General features: G+C 34.3%; 1 protein-coding gene and 1 pseudogene across 1 annotated transcript in view; one reads left to right on the forward strand and one right to left on the reverse strand.

Annotated features, from left to right (window-relative positions):
- The first annotated feature begins 1,038 nt into the window (after window positions 1-1,038).
- On the forward strand, window positions 1,039-5,679 carry LOC139871113 (heat shock cognate 70 kDa protein-like; annotated as a pseudogene).
- A 14,915-nt stretch (window positions 5,680-20,594) lies between these two features.
- The window catches only part of LOC139871114 (uncharacterized mitochondrial protein AtMg00810-like), a 34,664-nt gene continuing 28,697 nt past the window's right edge, over window positions 20,595-26,561 (reverse strand). Inside the window, exon 2 of the mRNA XM_071858851.1 lies at window positions 20,595-20,667. Coding sequence (XP_071714952.1) covers window positions 20,595-20,667 — 73 coding nt within the window. The remainder of the gene's footprint in view (window positions 20,668-26,561) is intronic.

Genomic DNA, 26,561 nt, shown 5'->3' on the forward strand with positions numbered 1-26,561 from the left:
TTATGGAAGTTTAAATAAGCATAATTCATTTAATTTATATCTCATCGTACTATTATTTACCGTCATTTTATTTATCGTCATTTTAATTATCGTACTTTTAATTATCGCACTTTTATTTATCGTCATTTACTTTACGCTTTAAATTAAGTTATATTTATATTTAATATTTTACATTAGGTTTTAATTGTAATTTAAGACATAAAATCGACAAACCGGTCATTAAACGGTAAAAACCCCCTTTAATAATAATAATACTTATATATATATATATATATATATATATATATATATATATATATATATATATATATATATATATATATATATATATATACACAAATATAGTTTAAAATATATATAGCGTTAAACTTAGCCAGCTCCCTGTGGAACGAACCGGACTTACTAAAAACTACACTACTCTACGATTAGGTACACTACCTATAAGTGTTGTAGCAAGGTTTAGGTATATTCATTCAATAAATAAATAACTTGTGTAAAATTGTATCGTATTTAATAGTATTTCGTAGTAAAAAATAATAGTGTTACGTACCCCTTCGCTTTAACATCACCGGGTATACACTGTTATATAGTAATAGTGATACTTATTATTATTATATCAATATCAATGATATTCAAAGGTAATTGATTTAAAATTATGAGCATTTGCTAAATATCTTTCGGTTCTTAAGTAGCTTTTAATGTAGCATTAAAAAAAGATGTTACTTTTTCCTTTAACTTATTTTCTAACTTTTTTTAATCATATAAATATTACTGTACGTACTTGAATTCTATTCTCCTTATAGTGAGTAATGACTATGATGAGTTTAAGATTTATTTTGAAAACAAATACGAGTATATGATACTCCTATATTATCGTAAAGGAAAGGATAACTGTATATCAAGTCAAAGTATATATCATGTAAAAGAATCCTTATACGTACACAATTCTACCTATATATATATATATATATAGTCAACAAGTACGGTTAAAAGTGAAAACAAACCCTAACGAAAATTATTGAAAAAATTAGTAAAACAATGGCGAAAGAAAGTGGAAACGGCAACGTTTCAGCGATTGGGATTGATCTCGGAACAACGTATTCATGTGTTGGTGCATGGAAAGATGATCACATTGAGATCATACCTAATGAACAAGGAAACAGAACGACACCGTCTTGTGTTGCTTTCAATGATTCTCAACGTTGCCGCTAAAAACCAATCTCTTATCAACTCTTCTAACACCATATTTGGTAATTACTATTCCATCTCATACCATACTTCATTAATTTTTAGCTTATATATAATATCTGATCAATCATTAAATATAGGGTTTATAGTTTGATTATTATCAGAAACTGTCCCGGAATAATTAGACAGCCATTAATGCAGCGTGATCGAGCTTGTTTTGCTCCCATCACGCCCCCATAGCGCCGCTATGGGGCGCAATCGTTTATTTTTTTTTTGGTGGCGTGATTCGAGCTTCACGGTGGGTGATGGTGGGGAGTTGCGAATGACAAAGGGACACGTGGGGCATGGTGCAGGAAGGGTTGCATCTTCTATTTTATTTTCATTTTCTATTTTACGTAATTGAAATGAAAAATGAAGATCCGGTGAGTGGTGCGATGGTGAATTTCAAATACAGTACAGAATAAAATTGAAGAAGATGAAGTATTTAGAATATTTACAAATTAGTCCCTAGACTATGTATTGATTTATATAAATAGATTGTTTATTTGTAGTTTAGTCCATAAAGTTTTATTTTTGTAAGTATATAATTTTATAATTTATTAATTTTATATATTTGTGTATTTAAATTTACTCATATTTTATATAACTTATTTAAATATTAATTACAGTAATAAAAGAAAAATAAATAATATAACTTATTTAAAAAATGAAAAAGAAAATAAAAATGTGGGACCAATTACTCCATCACCCAACCATCACGCTATCCTACTACAAACTTTATCACGTCATCACACCATCACATTTGCCAAATCACCACTATACCCCACAAAAACACCCACACCCCATCACGCCCATCACCACTAAATAAGGTCTTAACAAAAGTAACTATTCATTGATAAACAAGAACAAGAATATTTAAGTTTAATATTTTGATGAACAAAGGCAAACATAGTAAATATTTTATACAGTATAAAGATCTTTAATTTGAACCCTGCTTCTGTTTGTCAGGGAATTGATATCTTTGTTACTTGTTTAGTTTTGTTTATTTATGTTTCCGCATGTTAATATAAAATCTTAACGATTAAGTCAACTAAAAGTTGTTTTAGAATATTGTTAGGCTCATTAACGTTAAACATTATTGTTAATCTTGAGCTACAGATAACACTTACCGTTACTTAAGTATTAGCAAAAGTAGCTTTAATTCCATAAGATATTTACTAGTGATATACTTGATGTTTAAGATGTCACATGTTCAAACCACATTATGAGCATTTTACCTGTGATATATGAGTGAATTGATATGTTACTTTAGCATCTTAACGATCAACTTTAGTTTTTCTTCCAGTATTTTCTCAAGAATTTAACTTTTTATCAGGGAAAAAAAAATCCCAAGTGGGTGTTTGTTAGGCTCATTTATAACCATGTTAAAAATTGTTAATTTAGACCCAAAGATAACATTTACAGTAAGTTAAGTATCAACAAAAGTGTAGCTTCAATTTACTTGTGATATACTTGATGTTTAAGATGCCAAGTTTACATACAGACATCATTATTAACATCTTACTTGTGATATACTTTATGTTAAAGCTACATACAACGAAAATATTAATCGTTGAGTTGGCTATTTTTATAAAAAAATTGTTACTTTTTCAGATGCAAAGAGGCTAATTGGAAGGAATTTCAGTGATCCCAAGGTGCAGGAAGACATAAAGTTGTGGCCTTTTAAGGTTACAGGAGGGTTAGGCGATACACCAACGATTGTCGTCACGTACAAAGGTCAAAAGAAGGAATTTGTGGCTGAAGAAATTTCGTCAATGATTCTTGCAAAGATGAAAGAAAGTGCCGAGGCTTATCTTGGATCTGATGTAAAAAATGTGTGACAACTGTCCCTGCTTATTTTAACGATTCACAACGTCAGGCTACAAAAGATGCAGGCACCATTGCTGGATTAAACGTTGTTCGTATGATCAACGAGCCTACTGCTGCTGCAATTGCATATGGTTTAGATAATAAGTCTTCTATTCATGGGAAGATAAATGTGCTCGTGTTTGATTTGGGTGGTGGTACTTTTGATGTTTCCGTAATGACCGTTGAGAAAGGTGATATTTTTGAGGTGAAAGGTGTTGCTGGTGACACTCATTTAGGAGGTGAGGATTTTGATAACCGAATGGTGGAACATTGTGTTGAGGAATTCAAAAGGAAATCGAATATGGATTTAACGGGGAATGAAAAAGCATTGGGGAGGTTGAGATTTGCTTGTGAGAAGGCTAAAAGGATTCTTTCGTCTACTACTCAAACATCAATCGATTTGGACTGTTTACACGAGGGGACTGATTTTTCTATGAAATTTTCTAGAGCGAAATTTGAAGAGCTGAATAGTAATTTCTTTAAAAAGTGCATCAATACTGTTGAGAATTGTTTAAACGATGCAAAGATGGAGAAGTCGTGTGTAGATGAGATAATTCATGTTGGTGGGTTGACTAGGATACCGAAAGTCCAACAAATGTTGCAAGACTTTTTTGATGGTAAGCAGCTATGCAAAACTCTGAACCCTGATGAAGCTGTTGCGTATGGTGCAGCCGTTATGGCTGCAAAGTTAAGCGGTATGGGTAATAGAAGTGTTCAAAATGTGGTGTTATCAGATGTAACTCCTTTATCGCTTGGTTTAAATACACTGGGAACAAATTTTTTAATTTTGATTCCACGAAACACACCAATTCCAACAAGTGATGCTCATATTTTCTATACAACCGTTGACAACCAAATTTCCGCAAGTATTGACATATATCAAGGCGAAAGATCGAAATCTACGGATAATCACTTTTTGGGCAAGCTTATAATTGAAGGAATACCACCTGCTCCTAAAGGAGTCTCTATAGGTAAGGTATACTTTGAGATAGATGCTAATGGTATCCTTACTGTTACTGCTGGGGTAGAAGCTACTGGTAAGACGAAGAAAATTACAATAAACAGTGAACAAAGATGGCTCTCTAGCGACAAGATTGAGAAGATGATAAGAGAGGCTGGGGAGTACAAATTTGAGGACATAGAATTTAAGAAGAAAGCGGATGCTCATTATGAATTAGAGGATTACTTATACGAGATGAGGAATAAAATCAACGATGGAAATGTTAAGAAGAAGTTGTCCGCTGAGCTGTTGAAGGCTATGGAGAATGCGATTGTTGATGCAACCAAGTGGCTTAAGAACAACCATGATGCACCTTTGTCTGAGCTTGAACTCAAGAAGGTTCACCTAAAGTTTGTTTGCAAACTACTTTAACAACATTTAGGCTTTTGTTTATAGTTTGGTATAATATGTTGATGACTTATGCTTTGAAAACATTTAGGCTTTTGTTTATTGTGTGGTATGATATGATATGATGACTTATGCTTTTAGCTTTATGGAGCTGTATTTTGAAGATTTTGATTTGTAGCTTTCTGGATTTGATGGTGTGACACTAGTGAACATATAAGAGTTTCCAAATTTTTGTTCATATCTACATGATTTCATAAAAAAGGTAGTCGATTCTTCATTCAAGGGCAGAGAATCGTCTTGACCTTTGATTTCATCTATCTAGAATAAAAAACCAACTTTAAGTTATAGACAACATGTCAAGTTCGATGGAACTAGAATAACCATTAGCATTAATTTCCTTAACTACTGCAAGATACAGCTAATTGGGACCACGGAAACCAACTTTGTTTCCTTGTATCAGTGTCTTTTTTGGAAAGTAAAGTGAGTTTATCAGCATTAGCAACGGCCCAGCTGTTGAAATCTGGTGAGCGCACCAGATTTTCAAGTGCTTTCTTGGTTGACTTTTTTGTGAACTCGTCCCATTCAACTTTCGATTAGTGTTTTCTTTCAGTTGTGCCGTGGAAGGTCGAGAAGAATGTGTTTGAATCTGATAGCTTGTGAAATTTAGGTTTATCTTCATAATAAGAATCTTCCACGGGTGAATAAACTGGTTTAATTATACGCTTTCCTTTTAAACGAGATTCTGGATATAGAAGATGAATTAACATTAAATGCTCTATGCTAATTAGTTCATAAGCTTATGGGCTAACTACCATTAGTAACAAATATACAATCGCCAATATACTTTAACTGCAGGCAATTCAACCCATCTATATAATAATGGGTCGTCGATATACTTCAACGTTAAGATCAAAATGAAATAGTGGTATTCATATGCGATCACTAGCAAGCACGGACATAAAATTATATTTTTTTTCTTGAGAGAATAAGTCAAAGTTGTACCTCTTTCTGGTCCTGTTAGATGACCCCAAAATACCTTCAATATTAACATGGATTTATTTAAATTTAATTTAATATTTTTTAAAATTTTAATTAATTTTAATTCAGATTTATTTAATATACATCATGGGAGCACCCTAATTTTTTTTTTTTTTTTTTTTTTTTTTTGTGATTTTGGCCCTAGTATAGAAAAAAGGAAGAAAAAAGAATATGATTTGATTGATACACGAAAGTGATGTGATCTCACATACTTCGCTTGATAAGGTGTAAATTCGCTTCAACGTGCTAGAAAAACAGCATGTATAATGTATAAATACGCTAAACTCACTTTCAGATTGTTAGTTTTGTATGATCGTGTAAACAGGATTAAACGATCAATACTTCAATATCGAGTGCGGAATAACTCGATATTGAGTTTATATCAAACAAACACTTAAAATAAAGATCTAAACTCGTTATTATGACTTTAGGATGTGTTAGATCGAACCATAAGAGTGCTAATACGTCTGAATCTTAGATACAAGGGTTGGAGTGGTTTAGAGTTCGTAACCTTAACAATGAACCCGAGATTAACATTAAATACTACCAGCACGTGCAACCGTGCGGTTGCAAAATGCAACCGTGCGGTTGACCGTTGAACCCATATGGATGCATGCTGCATCCGTGCGGTTGCACAACCAGTGTGTAAATTAAACAATAAACATATATTAACTCGAATACTATAACACACCGCATATTAACTATGATATAACTCCTATAATGAACTTGGGACTAACGTTATGCACCAACAAACTCCCCTAGGACCTAGTTCATTATCTAAACGATAAAATCAACATTAACCTGCATTAGTTAAACAAACACGCATTCAAATATTTCAAATAACGAATAGTTCACACGTTTAAGTCTAGTTATTACAACCAAATCAAAAGTAAAAGAAACGTTTAAATCCAAAGTTCACAAGTTCAAAATGTAAAGTGAAACATTAAGTGCAAAGAGCATATGCATAGCAAGTACGAACAGCCCTGTTGAACTGGATGGCTTGTTCCATGTTTTGTAACTCATGAAAGATCGGGTGTCGTCGCAACACCTTTATATCAGCCCTGCATAAGTTTCTGATCCACCTTGTATCGAAAATCCTAATCTGGTCCAAATCAACCCCAGATTCTAACAGAATTACCACCTCCTCGGTTCGCCCATCATAATACCACCACTTAAACCTTTTACCGAAGTTTTGTGGCATCTTGCGAACAGAAGCAAACTTCATCGTCTTTGCACGTTTATACTTAACAACCTTAACCCTCCTTCCAGTTTCTTTGTCGATTCGATTTGATGTCTTTGGAAACTGCGGAGCCAGGACTGACCATCCATACTTGAATTCTTTCTTAATCTTAAACTGCATCCACTGACCCCAACCATCAGTCTCATGGTAAAGTGGCCAACTCCATCATTTCAAAGTAAGGGAGAGACTTCATATCAACCGCATGCTTGAAATAGTCAACACCATTTTCCCTTCTTACCGCAAAACAATTAAGATCCTTGAGATACGCCCAGCTAAGAATCTTACCACCAGTAACCTTTGCCGTTCTATCATAAAACATTATATACTTCGGCTCCAGCGGTAGTTTCTTAAACCAGGACTTGGTTGTTTTCTGATATTCTCTCCATTCTTGATTCTTTTGTTTATTTACCGTATTAAGATTCTCACCATCCTTCTTTACACCCGAAGACTCACCCTCCTTAGCAGTTCGAATCTCATCAACCTTTCTATTCAAAACTTCATCACTTTGTTGTTTAAACAGATCGGCAAACTCTGGCAAGTCTTCCTCTTCCGCCTCATTTACAGAACCCACTTCATCAGAAGCATCTTCAATGATGATTTAACGACCCGTCAAAGTACACTTGACGACCATCGTTATCTTGGTCCCACAGCTTGATCATAACTCTATATGAATTTAATAAATAACCTTGCATTCTTTATTTAAAAATGATTTCCTATAAAGGAAACCTATCAAAATATGTAAGTTTAGAAAAAAACCATATATTATTACTAATCCAAAAGTTGACCAAAACAAAGTCAACAGCATCCACTATTAAATGTATCAAAAGAGAATGCTAGTTATTGTTTAACAAAAACTGCCATCATAAATATGCAGACTCTCTAAGCACAGCGGAAGCAATCAATCATGAACCTGAGAATAAAACATGCGAGTAACTGTCAACAAAAATGTTGAGTGAATTATAGGTTTAATATTGCAAACAATATTTAATTTAAACCGTAAAAATTTATGTTTGAAAACATAAAAACTCCTTTTTGGACCACAAAATTATATGCTAGAAAACATATAATAAAACATTATTCCATTTTTCGTGAGCCACCTGGTAACCACTTAACCATTTATTTACCCTTGCCAAACACAATAAATAATATACACCGAACAAGTGTATCTTCAACTAAATACGAAGTACTAAACATTCCGATTATAAATTGCTAGCGCGACTAGCTCGAAATGGGGTTGTCAAACCCGATAGATCTATCCGTAGGATTCGCGTTCACCAGTAGAAACCAGTGATTACAGTTACCAGACTAGGGAATATTTTTGTTCAACTCACAATGAATAATTTAACCAACTTTCACTTGTGTCCAAAATATAAATAAATTGCATGTATTCTCATCCCAAAAGATTTAAAATAGAAAAATGGGACTATAACTCACCTTAATAGCAACGAAGTAACCACACAAATATGCGAACAGCAAATGAAGTAAAGTGATCAGGAATGATCACAACGCCGACCTATAAATAAAGCAGGTCGATATAAATAACTAACTTAGGTCAAGTCTTAGTATGATAGCAATTGTACATGTTGCAAGTAGACATAGAACAACACTCAACATGCATCGGTTTGATCGAAACAGCTTACGGACACACACTTTCTATTTTTAGAAAGTTTCTATTTTTAGCAGGTTTCCATTTTTGGAAAGTTTCTATTTTTGAAAAGTTTCTATTTTTGGAAAGTTTCTATTTTTAGAAAGTTTTAAGTTAGGAAAGTTTCCTTATTTAGAAAGTCAACAAAAGTCAACTGAAAGTCAAAGTCAACCGAAAGTCAACTCAAAAGTCAACCTTGGTCAAACATAGTCAACGTTAATTTTAAAAGTGTAAGTTATAATAATAATGTAAGTTATAACGTTTAATAAAGTTAGATATGTCTAATCATGTCATAACATAAGTTTAATTAAATTAAAATAAATTATTAAAGTTAATATAAGTTTAAATGATATAATTAATATAACATAAGTATTTAATTAATTAATTAAATATTAGTCATAATGTAAGTATTATTAATTAATAATAAATTTTAAATCATATCATAAGTATTATTAATTAATAATGAATTATTAATCATATCATAAGTTTCTAATTATAATTATTAAATCATAAGTATTTAATAATTAAATTATAATTAAATAATAACTAAGCCTTATAATAATTAAATAATTAATTAATCCTTATTATAAGTCTTATAATAGTAGTATCATAATATAAGTTTAATACTTATCATAAGTATTTTCCATTAATAATGAAGTATCATTAATCATATGTTAATTAAATCATAAGTATTAATTAAATGATATAACAAATATATATCATAAGTTGTAAATAATAATAATTTTTTTTTTCATAAGTAATTAAATGATAATGAAATCCATTATTTATATCATAAGTTTAATAATTAATCACAAGTTTTAAATCAAAAGTTCATCGGGTCGTATCCTGAGCCCCGGGTGTCGGTTTTCGGCGAGCCTTACATATATCTCCGCCTAAGCAAACCACCCGACACTTTGGTACACTCAAGAACACAAAATGAACAGCTCACAAGTCGTGATGTACAGCCAATTCACTACTTGGAACTTCAATTCAACCAAAATCGTGTTTTAGACGCAACGGGTGATTCGTGGCTCGGATTGAGATGACCCGAACATGAAAGTTCGCCCCACCATCAGTCCTAACACACTAAAACACCCTAAAGTCACCAAATATGGTCACAAAGTCGGACCAAACCTGGTTCATACCAAAATCACATTTCAATCTTAACAAAATACCACTTTGATCATATTTAGGGCTCCGGGAATCGAAACGACATGAATCCGGAGTCTAAAATTAATGTCTTAATGAGAGGAACTCATCTAGATACTTTAATTTCACTTTTATATCAGTTTCATAATCAGAAATGAACGAATATGCTGCTGTCCCAAATTAATCAAACCGAAAACATGAGTTAACGAGCATTTCTACGCATACAATCAACAATACAATAACATATAAGTATCATACTATCAATATAACATATAAAAACAGAAAAATAATTGAAAAATTGAAAATCTAGGGTTAGGGTTTATACCCTAATCAACAATCAAGTAATATGAACGCGTAGAGATCGTTGTGTAGAATCCGATAATGATAAAAGCCCCAAATCTTCAAGATGAAAATCAAAAGATGATGATGATGATGTGTTGTGTAGGTGACGGCTCAAAAAAAGAAAAAGGGAGGAAGAAATAAGAGAAAAATGAAGTGAGAGGTTTTAGGTCTTGAATTAGAAAATGGGAAAAATTAATAAAATGAAAGTGAAATGGAAAATGAAAAATGGGATGGTGTATGGCCAAGTTCAGCCGAAAATTTGTTGGGTGGGCCCCTTAGTGGGCCAATTTCATAAAATGTGTAATTGCTTTTAGCCCGAACGCCCGATCGAAGCCCGAAACGCGAAAACGCTACTACGCGATTGATTTTTCGGAGAGATAACAAATACGCGACGAATAAAATATATAAACACTAAATATAATCATATGACATCAAAATATCATATTTAAAATAAATTGGATTTAAAAAGCCCAAAAGCTTGACCGTTGGTTTGAAAACCGAAAAGATTCGCCGGATAGAAATCCGCGACACGTAGAAACGTACAATTAAAGATATGAATACAAATATTCATATAACACATAATAATTAATATATTATTACAAAAATAATAATATAGGTCATAGAAATGACGTGGCACAAATAACAGTTAACGGTCGTTAAATAATTAACGGTAAAAGATAATGGAAAAAAGTAGGGTCGTTACAGTACCTTCCCGTTACGGAAATTTCGTCCCGAAATTTAAGCAGGTGCAGGGGTTTCCTCGTCATTTGGGAACAAATGCGGGTACTTCTGCCTCATCTGACCTTCACGCTCCCAAGTGAACTCGGGATCGCGTCTGACGTTCCATCTAACTTGAACAATAGGAATTCTACTCTGCTTAAGAGTCTTAACCTCTCGATCCATAATTTCAACAGGTTCCTCAATAAAATATAGTTGCTTATCAACACGAAGTTCCTCCAGAGGAATAGTCTTATCAGCCTCGGCCAAACACTTCTTCAAATTCGATACATGATAAACGTCATGAACAGCATTGAGTTCTTGTGGCAATTTCAAACGATAAGTCACGGGTCCAACTCTCTCAATAATCTCAAACGGTCCAACAAAACTAGGATTCAACTTTCCTCTCTTACCAAATTGTACCACACCCTTCCAGAGTGATACCTTTAACACGAAAAGATCACCAACTTGAAATCCTAAATCTTTTCTTCTAAACTCGGCATAACTCTTTTGTCGACTCCTGGAGATTCTTAACCTTCCTTTGATCTATACGATCTTCTCGGTAGTCTCATGAATAATTTCTGGACCTGTGAGTTGAGCATCCCCAACCTCATTCCAACAGATAGGAGACCTACACTTTCTACCATACAGAGCATCAAACGGTGCGGCTATAATACTTGCATGATAACTGTTGTTATAAAAAAATTTAGCTAGCGGCAAATATCTATCCCACCCATTACCAAAATCAATAAGACACGCTCGTAACATGTCTTCTAACGTTTGAATGGTCCTTTCACTCTAACCATCTGACTGTGGATGATAAGCGGTGCTCATATCCAAACTTTGTTCTCAAAGCTTCCTGTAAGGATTGCCAAAACCTCTATGTAAATCGACTGTCTCGGTCTGGAATAGTATATACAGGAACACCCTGTCTTGAAACAATTCCCTTCAAATACAAACGAGTAAGCTTCTCCATCGAATCTGTTTCCTTAATCGGAAAGAAATGAGCTAACTTTATGAGTCGGTCAACAATAACCCAAATGGTATCATAACCACCCACAGCTCCCGGTAGTTTCGTAATAAAATCCGTAGTAATACCTTCCCACTTCCACTCGGGAATTTCAGGTTGCACCAAAAGTCCTGACGGTTCTGATGTTCAGCTTTAACCTTAGCACAGGTCAAACACTTAGCCACATACGTAGCCACATCAGCCTTCAAATAAGGCCACCAATACAGCTCCTTAAGATCATGATACATTTTTCCTGAATCAGGATGAATAGAGTACCTAGACTTATGAGCCTCCTCTAGAACAAGTTGTCGCAGATCACCAAACTTCGGAACCCAAAGGCGTCCCGTAAAATACCTAGTACCATCGGTTCGTACCTCTAACTGTTTACTCAAGCCTCGGACCTTCCCGTTATAAAATTCTCCTCCTTCAAGGCTTCTTATTGAGCTGCAAGAATCTGCCTTGCAAGGTTTGTTCGAATGGTCATATTTAAGGCCCTAAACCTATGAGGTTCAGTCCTCTCTTTACGACTTAATGTATCGGCCACAACATTAGCCTTCCCCGGATGATATAAAAGTTCACAATCATAATCGTTCAACGTCTCAATCCATCTTCGTTGCCTCATATTCGACTGTTTCTGATCAAGGATATGTTGAAGACTTTTTTGATTAGTGTACACAGTACATTTGCCTCTATATAAGTAATGTCTCCAATTCTTAAGTGCAAACACAACAGCTCCAAATTCTAAATCATGGGTTGTATAATTTTGTTCATGGATCTTCAACTGACGTGACGCATAAGCGATGACTTTCTTTCGTTGCATCAAAACACAACCAAAGCCTTGACGCGAAGCATCACAATAAAAAAAACAAAATCATCATTATCATCAGGTAGTATCAATATCGGAGCAGTAGTCAACTTAATCTTCTAAATCTGAAAAGCAGTCTCTTGTTCATCCTTCCACTTATACTTGTTCCCCTTGTGCGTTAAAGCAGTCAGAGGTTTCGCTATACGAGAGAAATCTTGAATGAACCTTCTATAGTAACCTGCCAACCCTAGAAACTGACGAATCTGAGTAGGAGTTTTCGGAATTTTCCACCTTTCAATCACCTTAATTTTAGCAGGATCAACTTGTATTCCCTGTTCACTAACAATATGTCCAAGGAATTGAACTTCTCTTAACTAGAAAGCACACTTAGAGAACTTAGCGTACAACTCTTCTTTTCTCAATAAATCAAGCAGTAACTTCAAATGTTCTTCGTGCTCTTCATCATTCTTAGAATAAATAGGGATGTCGTCGATGAAAACAATAACGAATTTATCCAGATAGGGTCTACACACACAATTCATGAGGTCCATGAACACAGCAGGTGCATTTGTCAATCTGAACGGCATAACAAGGAATTCAAAGTGACCATAACGGGTGCGAAAAGCAGTTTTCGGAACATCAGATTCTTTAACACGCAACTGATGATAGCCGGAACGAAGATCAATCTTAGAATAAACAGACGAACCTTGAAGCTGATCGAATAGATCATCGATTCTCGGAAGAGGGTAACAGTTTTTAACAGTAAGCTTGTTCAATTCACGATAATCAATACACCATCGGAACGATCCACTCTTCTTCTTAACAAACAAAACAGAAGCTCCCCAAGGGGACGAACTGGGATGAATGAAATATAGTTGCAACAATGAAGGAAGAAATATATGGAGTAGTCACATAAGTGGCATAGATATTTAAGGCAATTCTCTCAAAGGAGATAACGAGGATCATGGATTTCAAAGTAAATTTTCATTACATTTCCGAAAGGAAGACGTACGAAAGGTGTGATATTTCAACGAGAGTGTACTTCCTTGTACAATGAGCGAGGAAATCTAGGATTCATCCATATTCTTAAATTTATGTGCGGATAAAAAGAACGCGAATCATGGGTTATAAATAATGGCCGCCTCCAGGTGAGATGAATCTCCAAAAATAATTTCGTGCACCTCAAAGTATTGAATCCTAGGATTGATGTTTATGAGGGTGTTGTGGTTGACAGTGAATATTGAGAGTAGAAACTCCTCAAACGGTCTAGTGAAATATATATCCATGATACCCACTATAACAACAGTTGGGGTAGAAACCCACCTAGCGCCTTTTCTACAATAGGATGACCACCGAATGCACCCCAGAAAATTGATTTATCGGTCTGCGTTTCGGCCATGTCCAATCTTAATAGGGGAAAATTTTATGAGCGCAAAGACTTTCCTACAAATTTTGTAAAACCGGAATCCAAAGTGGTGTAAGAGTTTCTATCAATGAACTCAAGGGTAAGTTTCATCCTTAAACGGAGGATGAGAAAAACTGTGATCCAAACACTCTGTAGGGTAATGCGAAAATTTGATAAAATCAATCAAAGGAGTTTTGAAAAAGCTTTAAATGTTTGATGTGACAACATAAACGAAACGAAGTTCTTAGTAAATTTAGAAGTATGTACAACGTGTACCATTTTATATAAAACAAATTGACTTAGTTAAAACAGCTCAATAAATGAGTGGTCTTAAAATAATTTTGTAGGTATAATTTAGTATATACTAGCCAAAATAGGTAAGGGTAAATTTATTCATTTGAATCCATATATACATATATGATTTTTATAAATTGTATACATGACGAAATATTTCATTACTTCTATTCACCCATAAATCCCGTGAGAACCGCCCAATTAAACAAATGTGTAAAACTCCCGATGATAAACAGAGTATCTGTGTATTTCAGAGGTTACAAGTTGAAGTAAGATTGTGAAAGATCGAGTAAATGACCTGAATCGTCGTGCGACATTTGACCAACAAATGTTACGAGGTCATGAAAACCAATGAGTTAAATGTTGTTTTGACTATTATCAGGACATAAGTCCTTGAGCCAAAACTGTTCCCGAGCGAAGCTATTGCTAACAAGCGAGTTATGAAAGGGTAGAGCATGAGATAGATTATCTAGTTAAGACGCGCTCCTCGTATATCAACAAATAAGATAATGAATATCTTCCCTACCCATGTAATACATTGGAATTTCTGAATGAGTAGTGTAAAAATTTTCTTTGACTTGCTTTCTATTCCTCATGTCACAATATTGGGACTTCTTTATGAATTAACGTAATATAATCACGTTGGCCTGACGCCATTATATTTCACTTATTCATATCTCCATTCCAATAGCACTACATAAGGTCAGGACACGCGATCAATCTTGGATTTCCACAAAATTTCTCTAAAACATTTTCTTAAACAACGTGCTAAGGATAGTACAAGAGACAAAACATCATAAGTAACAAATAGGAGTAACGATGACATAGAAATGTCTTCGAAGTGCTAAAAATCTCTAAAAGTCAAGAATGACGTCTTCCGGTTCAAAAACCATAGCACATAGGCACAACGGCACAAAGGCACGTAATATAACAAGAATGTTATATACCTAAACATAATAGCTGACATTGAAATGTCGAGCATTTAGAAGTCAAGAATGACATCTCGCGTAATATAACTCAAACGGTATATACATAACCATAATAGATGACATAGAAATGTCGAGAATTCCAGAAGTCAAGAATGACATCCCTCGGTTTCACCAACCGAGGTGTTTTTATAAAGATAAACTCGCATGAGTCGGAGAATACGTTTAAATCAGAATGGGAGTTCCTCCCTGATTCAGAACTTAACAGAGATGTATGTATGATAACAATATACATACCAATACGATACAAATAATCACATATAATAATATATAATAGGTCGGGCTGTAGATTAGACTCACTAATGCACCCTATTGACTCGGGTAACGACATCAATGCAGCCTAATTCCCTACAACCAGAGCTCTGATACCAACTTTAACGACCCGTCAAAGTACACTTGACGACCATCGTTATCTTGATCCCACAGCTTCTATATGAATTTAATAAATAACCTTGCATTCTTTATTTAAAAATGATTTCCTATAAAGGAAACCTATCAAAATATGTAAGTTTAGAAAAAAACCATATATTATTACTAATCCAAAAGTTGACCAAAACAAAGTCAACAGCATCCACTATTAAATGTATCAAAAGAGAATGCTAGTTATTGTTTAACAAAAACTACCATCATAAATATGCAGACTCTCTAAGCACAGCGGAAGCAATCAATCATGAACCTGAGAATAAAACATGCGAGTAACTGTCAACAAAAATGTTGAGTGAATTATAGGTTTAATACTGCAAACAATATTTAATTTAAACCGTAAAAATTTATGTTTGAAAACATAAAAACTCCTTTTTGGACCACAAAATTATATGCTAGAAAACATATAATAAAACATTATTCCATTTTTCGTGAGCCACCTGGTAACCACTTAACCATTTATTTACCCTTGCCAAACACAATAAATAATATACACCGAACAAGTGTATCTTCAACTAAATACAAAGTACTAAACATTCCGATTATAAATTGCTAGCGCGACTAGCTCGAAATGGGGTTGTCAAACCCGATAGATCTATCCGTAGGATTCGCGTTCACCAGTAGAAACCAGTGATTACAGTTACCAGACTAGGGAATATTTTTGTTCAACTCACAATGAATAATTTAACCAACTTTCACTTGTGTCCAAAATATAAATAAATTGCATGTATTCTAATCCCAAAAGATTTAAAATAGAAAAATGGGACTATAACTCACCTTAATAGCAACGAAGTAACCACACAAATATGCGAACAGCAAATGAAGTAAAGTGATCAGGAATGATCACAACGCCGACCTATAAATAAAGCAGGTCGATATAAATAACTAACTTAGGTCAAGTCTTAGTATGATAGCAATTGTACATGTTGCAAGTAGACATAGAACAACACTCAACATGCATTGGTTTGATCGAAACAGCTTACGGACACACACTTTCTATTTTTAGAAAGTTTCTATTTTTAGCAGGTTTCCATTTTTGGAAAGTTTCTATTTTTGAAAAGTTTCTATTTTTGAAAGTTTCTATTTTTAGAAAGTTTTAAGTTAGGAAAGTTTCCTTATTTAGAAAGTCAACAAAAGTCAACTGAAAGTCAAAGTCAACTGAAAGTCAACTCAAAAGTCAACCTTGGTCAAACATAGTCAACGTTAATTTTAAAAGTGTAAGTTATAATAATAATGTAAGTTATAACGTTTAATAAAGTTAGATATGTCTAATCATGTCATAACATAAGTTTAATTAAATTAAAATAAATTATTAAAGTTAATATAAGTTTAAATGATATAATTAATATAACATAAGTATTTAATTAATTAATTAAATATTAGTCATAATGTAAGTATTATTAATTAATAATAAATTTTAAATCATATCATAAGTATTATTAATTAATAATGAATTATTAATCATATCATAAGTTTCTAATTATAATTATTAAATCATAAGTATTTAATAATTAAATTATAATTAAATAATAACTAAGCCTTATAATAATTAAATAATTAATTAATCCTTATTATAAGTCTTATAATAGTAGTATCATAATATAAGTTTAATACTTATCATAAGTATTTTCCATTAATAATGAAGTATGATTAATCATATGTTTAATTAAAATGTTAATTAAATCATAAGTATTAATTAAATGATATAACAAATATATATCATAAGTTGTAAATAATAATAATTATTTTTTTTTCATAAGTAATTAAATGATAATGAAATCCATTATTTATATCATAAGTTTAATAATTAATCACAAGTTTTAAATCAAAAGTTCATCGGGTCGTATCCTGAGCCCCGGGTGTCGGTTTTCGGCGAGCCTTACATATATCTCCGCCTAAGCAAACCACCTGACACTTTGGTACACTCAAGAACACACCATGAACAGCCCACAAGTCGTGATGTACAGCCAATTCACTACTTGGAACTTCAATTCAACCAAAATCGTGTTTTAGACGCAACGGGTGATTCGTGGCTCGGATTGAGATGACCCGAACATGAAAGTTCGCCCCACCATCAGTCCTAACACACTAAAACACCCTAAAGTCACCAAATATGGTCACAAAGTCGGACCAAACCTGGTTCATACCAAAATCACATTTCAATCTTAACAAAATACCACTTTGATCATATTTAGGGCTCCGGGAATCGAAACGACATGAATCCGGAGTCTAAAATTAATGTCTTGATGAGAGGAACTCATCTAGATACTTTAATTTCACTTTTATATCAGTTTCATAATCAGAAATGAACGAATATGCTGCTGTCCCAAATTAATCAAACCGAAAACATGAGTTAACGAGCATTTCTACGCATACAATCAACAATACAATAACATATAAGTATCATACTATCAATATAACATATAAAAACAGAAAAATAATTGAAAAATTGAAAATCTAGGGTTAGGGTTTATACCCTAATCAACAATCAAGTAATATGAACGCGTAGAGATCGTTGTGTAGAATCCGATAATGATAAAAGCCCCAAATCTTCAAGATGAAAATCAAAAGATGATGATGATGATGTGTTGTGTAGGTGACGGCTCAAAAAAAGAAAAAGGGAGGAAGAAATAAGAGAAAAATGAAGTGAGAGGTTTTAGGTCTTGAATTAGAAAATGGGAAAAATTAATAAAATGAAAGTGAAATGGAAAATGAAAAATGGGATGGTGTATGGCCAAGTTCAGCCGAAAATTTGTTGGGTGGGCCCCTTTGTGGGCCAATTTCATAAAATGTGTAATTGCTTTTAGCCCGAACGCCCGATCGAAGCCCGAAACGCGAAAACGCTACTACGCGATTGATTTTTCGGAGAGATAACAAATACGCGACGAATAAAATATATAAACACTAAATATAATCATATGACATCAAAATATCATATTTAAAATAAATTGGATTTAAAAAGCCCAAACGCTTGACCGTTGGTTTGAAAACCGAAAAGATTCGCCGGATAGAAATCCGCGACACGTAGAAACGTAAAATTAAAGATATGAATACAAATATTCATATAACACATAATAATTAATATATTATTACAAAAATAATAATATAGGTCATAGAAATGACGTGGCACGAATAACAGTTAACGGTCGTTAAATAATTAACGGTAAAAGATAATGGAAAAAAGTAGGGTCGTTACAGATGACTTCCTCGGCATTATCATCCCATGTATGTCTATGTTCATGTGTTCCCGCATGATTAGGCGTTCTCTCGCAAGCAATCAACTGCTCAACCTCGATACCAAACATTCTAGGTACCTCCCCATCACTCATCGTATGTACAATTTCTCCCTCTTCGACATCCTAGTTAAGCGAGCTGATCACGATACCTTGATTGTTTAGAAAATAAGTTAACTTATGAATATCAAAAGATAGAGGTTTACTGACATGTACCTCACGAATTTGACTTACGTTCTCAGGACCATCAGAAGATGAGTCCGGGGAGAATTCACTTTCAGTGGAGACCATATCATCCCCAATGTGCTCAGGCTTTTGAGGAATGGTATTATCTTGAGGAACTGCCTCCAGTTTATTCTTAAAGTTACGATCACGACGATCCATGCGTCTGATCCTTCTAGCTTGTTTCTCGGTTAAAGCTTTCAAATCAGCAGCCTCCTTCCTCGACTTCTCAAGCTCAGTGGTCAAAGAATTCACCTTCGCTTCCAACTCACCAACCACCTTATTTTTCTCCTTATTCTGAGATTTTATCTTATCATACTTATCCACCAGACTCAGCACGGTAGCCTGAAGTCTCACCAAATCAGGATTGTTCAGTTGTGGAACGGATAGAGCTGTCGAGCTGCCAGCCTGAGTTGGTACTATCGGTGGTGGTGGAACCTGTTGTGTCTTCTGTTGAGTTGGTTGAACTGGAGGTGCTTGTGAGTTTTTAGTGGGTTGAACCGCAGGTCTCAGTGTAGTTGATTGAGTATTAGGAGCAGCAGCACCGGATGAAGACACATCGGTCCTGTTAACGTGATACCTTGTCCTCTTCAACCTACCTCTTATCGGTTCATCATCAGCAACCTCTCTCCATTTCAAAGAGAGCAAAATATCTCCACTTTCATTAACTTCAACTTCATCATTCAAGCTAAAGTTTTCCATATCATCAACAGTCCGAGCTGAGTGAAACCAGCTTCTTGATCATCCTCTTTATCTTCAGACTCAGTTAAAACCAGAGCAACATCCTCCTTACCAAAGTCACTATCCTCATTCCTCCATATTCTCGGGTTTCGAGCCACATAATCGGCTTTCAGCAGATGTCCAAACAACATACGGTTCGGAGGAGCAGACTTTCCCTTATAAAACATCATGCGTCTGACGACCTCATCGGTCATTTTGTTCAACTTGATGAGATCCTGATCATCCTTAACAAGTTCATCTTGTTGAGAGTTGATGATGAGCTGAAGAAAGCGAGGATACAGCAAATACGGATCAGACTTGAACTTCATGTTCTCCACCATGTAGTCAAAGATCATGCTGGAGAAATTGAACGGAAGATTCAGAATCAGTACGAGTATGAGAGATTGCATGACCGTATTCAGCTCATCATGTCCTTCTCTCCTTGAGCTCAAACAATGCATAACCACATGAGCCAAATATCTAAATGTCGGACAGAATCCCGACTTTAGCACCTTTGACTTCAACCCATATTCAACCTGCTACGCATATCAGCAGCATCATTAAAGTTCCACAGCCTTCAGATATACCCCTCAGTAACAACAATGGGCTTCCCTTGCACCTTACTAGTAATCACATCAATCCAATGATCACCTTCCATTGTCTTTGACAGTGTAGCGTATTTCTAGAATTCACACTAGTGCGAGATGTATAAAGGCACATCGGATGAGATAGCCTTGTAGATTCGGGACTGAGTCAGAAAGTCCATAATCTCATGATAGTCAGGCAAGTAGTTAGACTTGTTCAGATTAGCTAGCATGTTGTTGTTGCCACCCACCTAAAGCTCGTTGTTGTGCTCAATAGCTTTCTTAGATCGAGACTTGGTCACACGTTTCGATTTCGATATTTTCTCCGAACCAGCTCGTCATCTACCGGAACTAGAGCCAGTACCCTTAGTAGTAGGAACAGTAGAAGGAGGAGTTCCAGACATCTTTAATCTGAAAAATATGTAAAATTTTGCAAACACGAGTATTAAAAACACAAAATCAAAAATTAAGGTTTCTGTTGTGCATCCGTACGGTTACATGAAGATCATACACGGTTGCAGTTGTAACTGTATGGGTGGATTGCCAAATCACACGGATACACTTTAAAATTTAAAAATTTGAAAGAGGTGTGTAACCGTGCGGTCGCACGAAATATTAACCTGGATGCAAGTTCAACCGTGCGGTTGCTGGGTGCAACTGATGTGTGCAGCGATGTATATGAAATACGATGAAATATTACACAAGTTTTATTAATTTACGGATGGGATATACCTAAACCTTGCTACAACACTATAGGCAGTGTACGTAATCGTAGAGTAGTGTAGGTTTTAGTAAGTCCGGTTCATTCCACAGAGACTGCTAAGCGGTTATTTATTTATAATATAAATTTATTATATATATATATATATATATATATATATATATATATATATATATATATATAATATCGTAGTATTATTATTATTATAAAAAAGGGGTTTTACCGTTTAATGACCGGTTTGTCTTTTTAGCTTTTCTTTTTAATTTAAACAACAAGATAATAAATTTAAACTAGATTATAGCAATGAAGTAAATAAAATTACTGCGGTAAATAAATATTACTTTAACTAAACTAGATGAAGATACAATGAAAGAGTATTATGCTTATTTAACTTCCGTAGTTACGATGTTTGACTTTTACTTTTTTTTTTTATCCTGGGTTAATTTTCCTTGCACCCGTAGAATATTTAAGATGTCTACCTGGAGTTGTCCAGCGCAGTCCTATAATTACAAGCATCAAATGCGAGTGTCCTCGTCATTCTATCTTGTAACCACAGTTAAATATTCTAACTAATTACTATTTAGATGGTTTGACGCGGTTGTCACGTATGTCAATAATTACACCAGTTGTCACTGAATGTAACCCACCTTAATTTTAACTAGTCTTTTAACCATTAATCCATTCACGTGTCCGTTTCAATGAATAATTTACCATATATATAAATAACCCGTCTTCCGTGTCCAGTCAACGTATGTGATTATTTATACATATAGTAAATTATAAATAGTGGTAATTTAACAAGTTGTCACTTAATTATTTTACCAAACCCATTAATAGTTAAAACCTCAATCTCCCTTAAGGTCGTTCTTTATCTAAATATTAATCGTTATACAAATTAAATCAACCCATTTTCTATTTTTAGTCAAACATAAGAACTACTTGGGTTAAATAAGCATAATAACAAATTAGTTAACAAACATAATTAAAAAGGAGAAATATCTTACAGCGTTCATTAATTGCGGAGTGTTACACGGATAGAACTTCGACTTTTAAACCCGTAACTCAAGCGTTACAATAACCCAAACTAACTAATATACTACTAATATATACTACTAATTATTACTACAGAGAAAGATTGATAGAATTGATTGTGAAGGTGTGTTTTGAATTAAGTTTTGGTGTTGTATTTATAGTAGATGAAAAGCACTATTCCCATTTTGAATTGTAGATTGAAAGTTTGTTGTAGCTTGAAAGTTTGTTGTACTTTGAAATTTGGATGACTTGTTTAGGTTGATTGTACTTTGTGCTTGTTGACTTATACACTTACATTTATGCATTAAGGAACTTTGTACATCTTGGAGTATCACTTGTACGTTGAGCGTTTTACATAGCAGCACGTAATCAGGCATATCAGTTACAGCAGCCTAGATCGTTTACAGCAGCACGTAGCATGGCAATGGTAACAGTATCATGCCGAAGTAACATGCTAAAAGCAGATAGTAGCATGCAGTAGCGAGAGTAAGCAAAAGCATACAACGAGTTTACATAGCAGTAAAAGGAAACGGTAGCATGCAGTAAGTTCATACATCAGTAGAAGTAAGCAGTGGCATGCAGTAGTGAATCACAGTAGTATGCAGCAGGTTCCGCAGAAACAAGTAAACTAGCAAGTTGTAGATTAGTCCTATTAGTGAATCCTACTCGGGTCGGTCTTAGACTCACTAATGCAACCTAATTCCCTACAACCTAGCTCTGATACCAAATGTGATGCCCCATACTAAATCAACATGTACGGACCATCGACAACAGGATCATTACAAGGTCAAACACTATATGCTGTTTCAAAAGAGTTTGCATTCATAATAAAAGTGATGTCTTAACCAACATCAAATGTTTAACAACCCAAAAGTATGCTTCTACGAATAGCAAGCATAAGTAATAGTACGTGACCCATAGGTCGTTACAAATATATCGTTCAAAAGTATCATGTTTGAATGCAAAATAACGTTTCATGCGGTGACCTCTCTAATAAACGCAGTGGGTGTCTACAAAGCATGACTAGTACAGCGGAAGCAAGCAAACCTTAAGCACCTGAGAAAAACATGCTTAAAAACGTCAACACGAATGTTGGTGAGCTATAGTTTAAGTATAACAGTAATGTAAGGTAGGCCACGAGATTTTAGTGCTACAAATAGCGTTTCAAAACAGTATGATAAAGTATATGTTCAACCGTGGGCACTCGGTAACTAACTTAACGTTTAATAATATATCACCCCCTGAAAGTACACTTGGCAAGTGCGTATATTTGCGAAGTATTAAACACTCGTTAAATGCTAGCGCGACTAGCCCGAGTGGGGATGTCAAACCCTATGGATCCATATCTAAGATTCGCGTTCACCGGTTCAAAAACCAATGACTAAACGTTACCGAGCTAAAGGGAATGTTTATGCCGTTGTATAACCCACGCATATATAAGTTTAAGTACTCGTGCCTAGTATGTAAAACGTAAAATGTGCATGTATTCTCAGTTCCCAAAATAGTTAAAGTAAAAGGGGATGCTATAACTCACAGTTATAAAGTAGTAGTAAAGTCGAGTCGGGAAGTAAGCAAGTATGTAGGTCCGGAACGTCCTCAACCTAAGTCAAATATTACTAAGTTAGTAAATCTTCCCAATAGGTTTAAATGTATGTAAATTAGGTCTTAAGGGTCATCATCATTCATCATCAAACAAAAGGTGTAAAGTAAGTTTCATTCTAGAAAAGAGTTTAAAACAAAGGCTGATTCAATCAGTCACCACGGCCTCTATACATACTGAAATAAGGTGATACCAGTGGCCATGGCTCCGTATATGAGTCCTCTAATTGTGGTAAAAATTCCAGAAGCAAACTCGTCTTCGTTTGACCGTGGCGACGGTCTAAGTGCGAGTAGGTCAGAATTTTCAGCACAACGTTAAAAGGACATAGTGACGATCGGAGGGCCATAAATCCTAAACCGTAACTCGGATTAAGATGAGTCTTACACGAAAAATTATCTAATCGAACAGAGCTAACTGAAAATATACTTTACAGTAGCCCAGGTATTCGGGTCTGTTCCAGAAAACAGTAAACAGTAGGTTCCGGTGGGTTCTTGGTGCTCGACGCTTATCACGGTTCTCATCCTTGATGCATATAGCTTCAAGTGTACAACTCGTTGATGTGTTTGCATCATCTCAACCAAGGTTTGACCATCATAATACTTGTGTAAGTCTAAGACATGTAGCACAACTCATTTAAGTGTTGCAAGTAGCTTGATGAACCAAAGTTACATCAAAATCTTAGATCCGACACATACATGAACTATAAAGGTAATATTGAACTACAAACTTGAAAGTAAACTAACTAATCAAGATCTTAAGATGTAGAATATAGTTCTTAGTTAGATCTTGAAGATCCAAGACCTAAAGGTCTAGATCTAAAGTTATTAAGTTAAATCCTAAGTAATAATACTTGAATCTTTACTTTAATGAAACCATAAGCTACAAAACTTAGATTTTCATCTTGCAAAGTGTATGTAAGCTTACAAGCTTTTGTTTATAACAAAATAAGTAGACCATAAGCTATAGAACTTAGATCCATCACAAGCATATGAAGTTATAACTAGAAAGTTATACTTCCATGTTCTTGAAATCATAAAGTTAACTTTAGTTCAAGAAATATGAGATCAAGATTAACTAGTAATACTTGACCAAATCACAACTTTAAAGTACATAAAATGAAGAAATAAGTTAAATCTACAAGTAACAAGTTCATGGTTGTTCATACTTTAAAGATTCAAGCCAAGGCTTTGATCTTTAAGAATGTAAACTTTAAGTTTACAAACTTGAATCACAAGTATGATTATAACTCATGAACTTTCTTTAACAAGTTTTATGGAAGAATCAAAACATAAACTTGATTCTCTTAGGTTCTTTGTGTTTTTGATTAAACAAGATGGATTGAAGAATAAACTAGAAAGTTTGATTCTTTCAACTAGCAAGTAAGTAACAACTAAGAACAAGTAACCAAAACAACAAAGAACAAGTATTAAAACAAGCAAATGATGATGATTATGGGTGCATATGTTACGGTTTTTAAACAAGAAAAAGGAGGAAGAAAAGCCTTGAAAGAACTCACAATATGAGAGAAAACCTGAGAGAAAATGAGAAGTAAAGTGAAGTGCGTGAAAAATGAGGAAGTATCACTTGTAATTATTTAAAAAAAAAAGAACTCTCCCACCCATCCCATAAACCTACGGTTTCCAAGGGAGTCAAGGGAGGGAAAACCCCACTAGTTCCTTTCATGTATTTGTCTCAAAATGGTAATAAAGTGAGTGTGCATGGGAAAGAGTTGTAATGGAACAAGTAACTAGTCTTTCCTTTATCAACTAAACTAGTTTATTCCTTAATGTAATACTTATATGAAAGATGGGCTAATTAGTCCATTAAGTGTGTAGGGTGGGCTTCTAAGTCCATTAACATTAATAAAAGCCCAAGTTCAAGTAATTAACAAATTAATCCAATAAAGTCCAAGTAATTAACTAGTAACCTTAGTTAATTAAAATGATTAATAAAAATTAATCATGAATGCAAATAATATCCGAAATATTATTCGTGAAAAGTTCGTGTGTCACAAAGACGTGTCGGGCAATCAAAAGTCATGTATGATAACAAGTAAATGTATAGAAATACATTCATTAACACGCAAGCATTAATAATAATCATTATTAATTAAAGATGGAAAAACCAGGGTCGTTACATTACCCACCTGTTAAAGAAAATTTCGTCCCGAAATTTTAAGGAGTAACCAACAATGGTACCGCATATAAATAAGGAGGAGCGTATCAAAGTTCCATGAGTCTCGTGGCTCAGAAGTGAGTTATTTACCTTGAAAAGTACTTCGGCGTATGAAAGTGAGAACAGGTATATGCCGTTAATTAAGTCTCTTGTCCTAAGAGGTCAACAAATTGATTTCGTTTCTGATTAACAGGAATATGTCATCTGAATGTATATCCACAAAAGGAAAGATGGTGTGTTTAGCCTCACAGGCACCTTCAGTAAGCTGGATGCATGAAATGTATCATGAATGTTTCTAAGCTCATCTAAAACATCGAGCGCTTATGTCGTAATACAAAGCTGACAGGTAGGATGGAAAACATGGTGATCACAACCATGCGATTTGATGTCTGGATAGTGTTAGCCACGGATTTTACTAACCCCTTGATTTCGGAAGGAGACCTGATAATGCTAAAAACGAACATATATTTCATAGCATTATTCCTCAAGAAAGACAAGCTTTTAGTTGCAATTGTTCTATTTACAAGTGATATTCGTTTAAATAATAAAAGGTGAAGACAAAAGACAGATTCGACGAATTGAAGACGCAAACGACCAAAAAGCTCAAAAGTACAAAAGACAATCAAAAAGATTCCAATTATTGATAAGAAACGTCTCGAAATTACAAGAGTACAAGATTCAAAACGCAAAGTACAAGATATTAAATTGTACGCAAGGACGTTCGAAAATCCGGAACCGGGACCAGAGTCAACTCTCAACACTCGACGCAACGGACTA

This window comes from Rutidosis leptorrhynchoides, chromosome 10 (genome assembly GCF_046630445.1).
Source record: "Rutidosis leptorrhynchoides isolate AG116_Rl617_1_P2 chromosome 10, CSIRO_AGI_Rlap_v1, whole genome shotgun sequence".
NCBI lineage: Eukaryota > Viridiplantae > Streptophyta > Magnoliopsida > Asterales > Asteraceae > Rutidosis > Rutidosis leptorrhynchoides.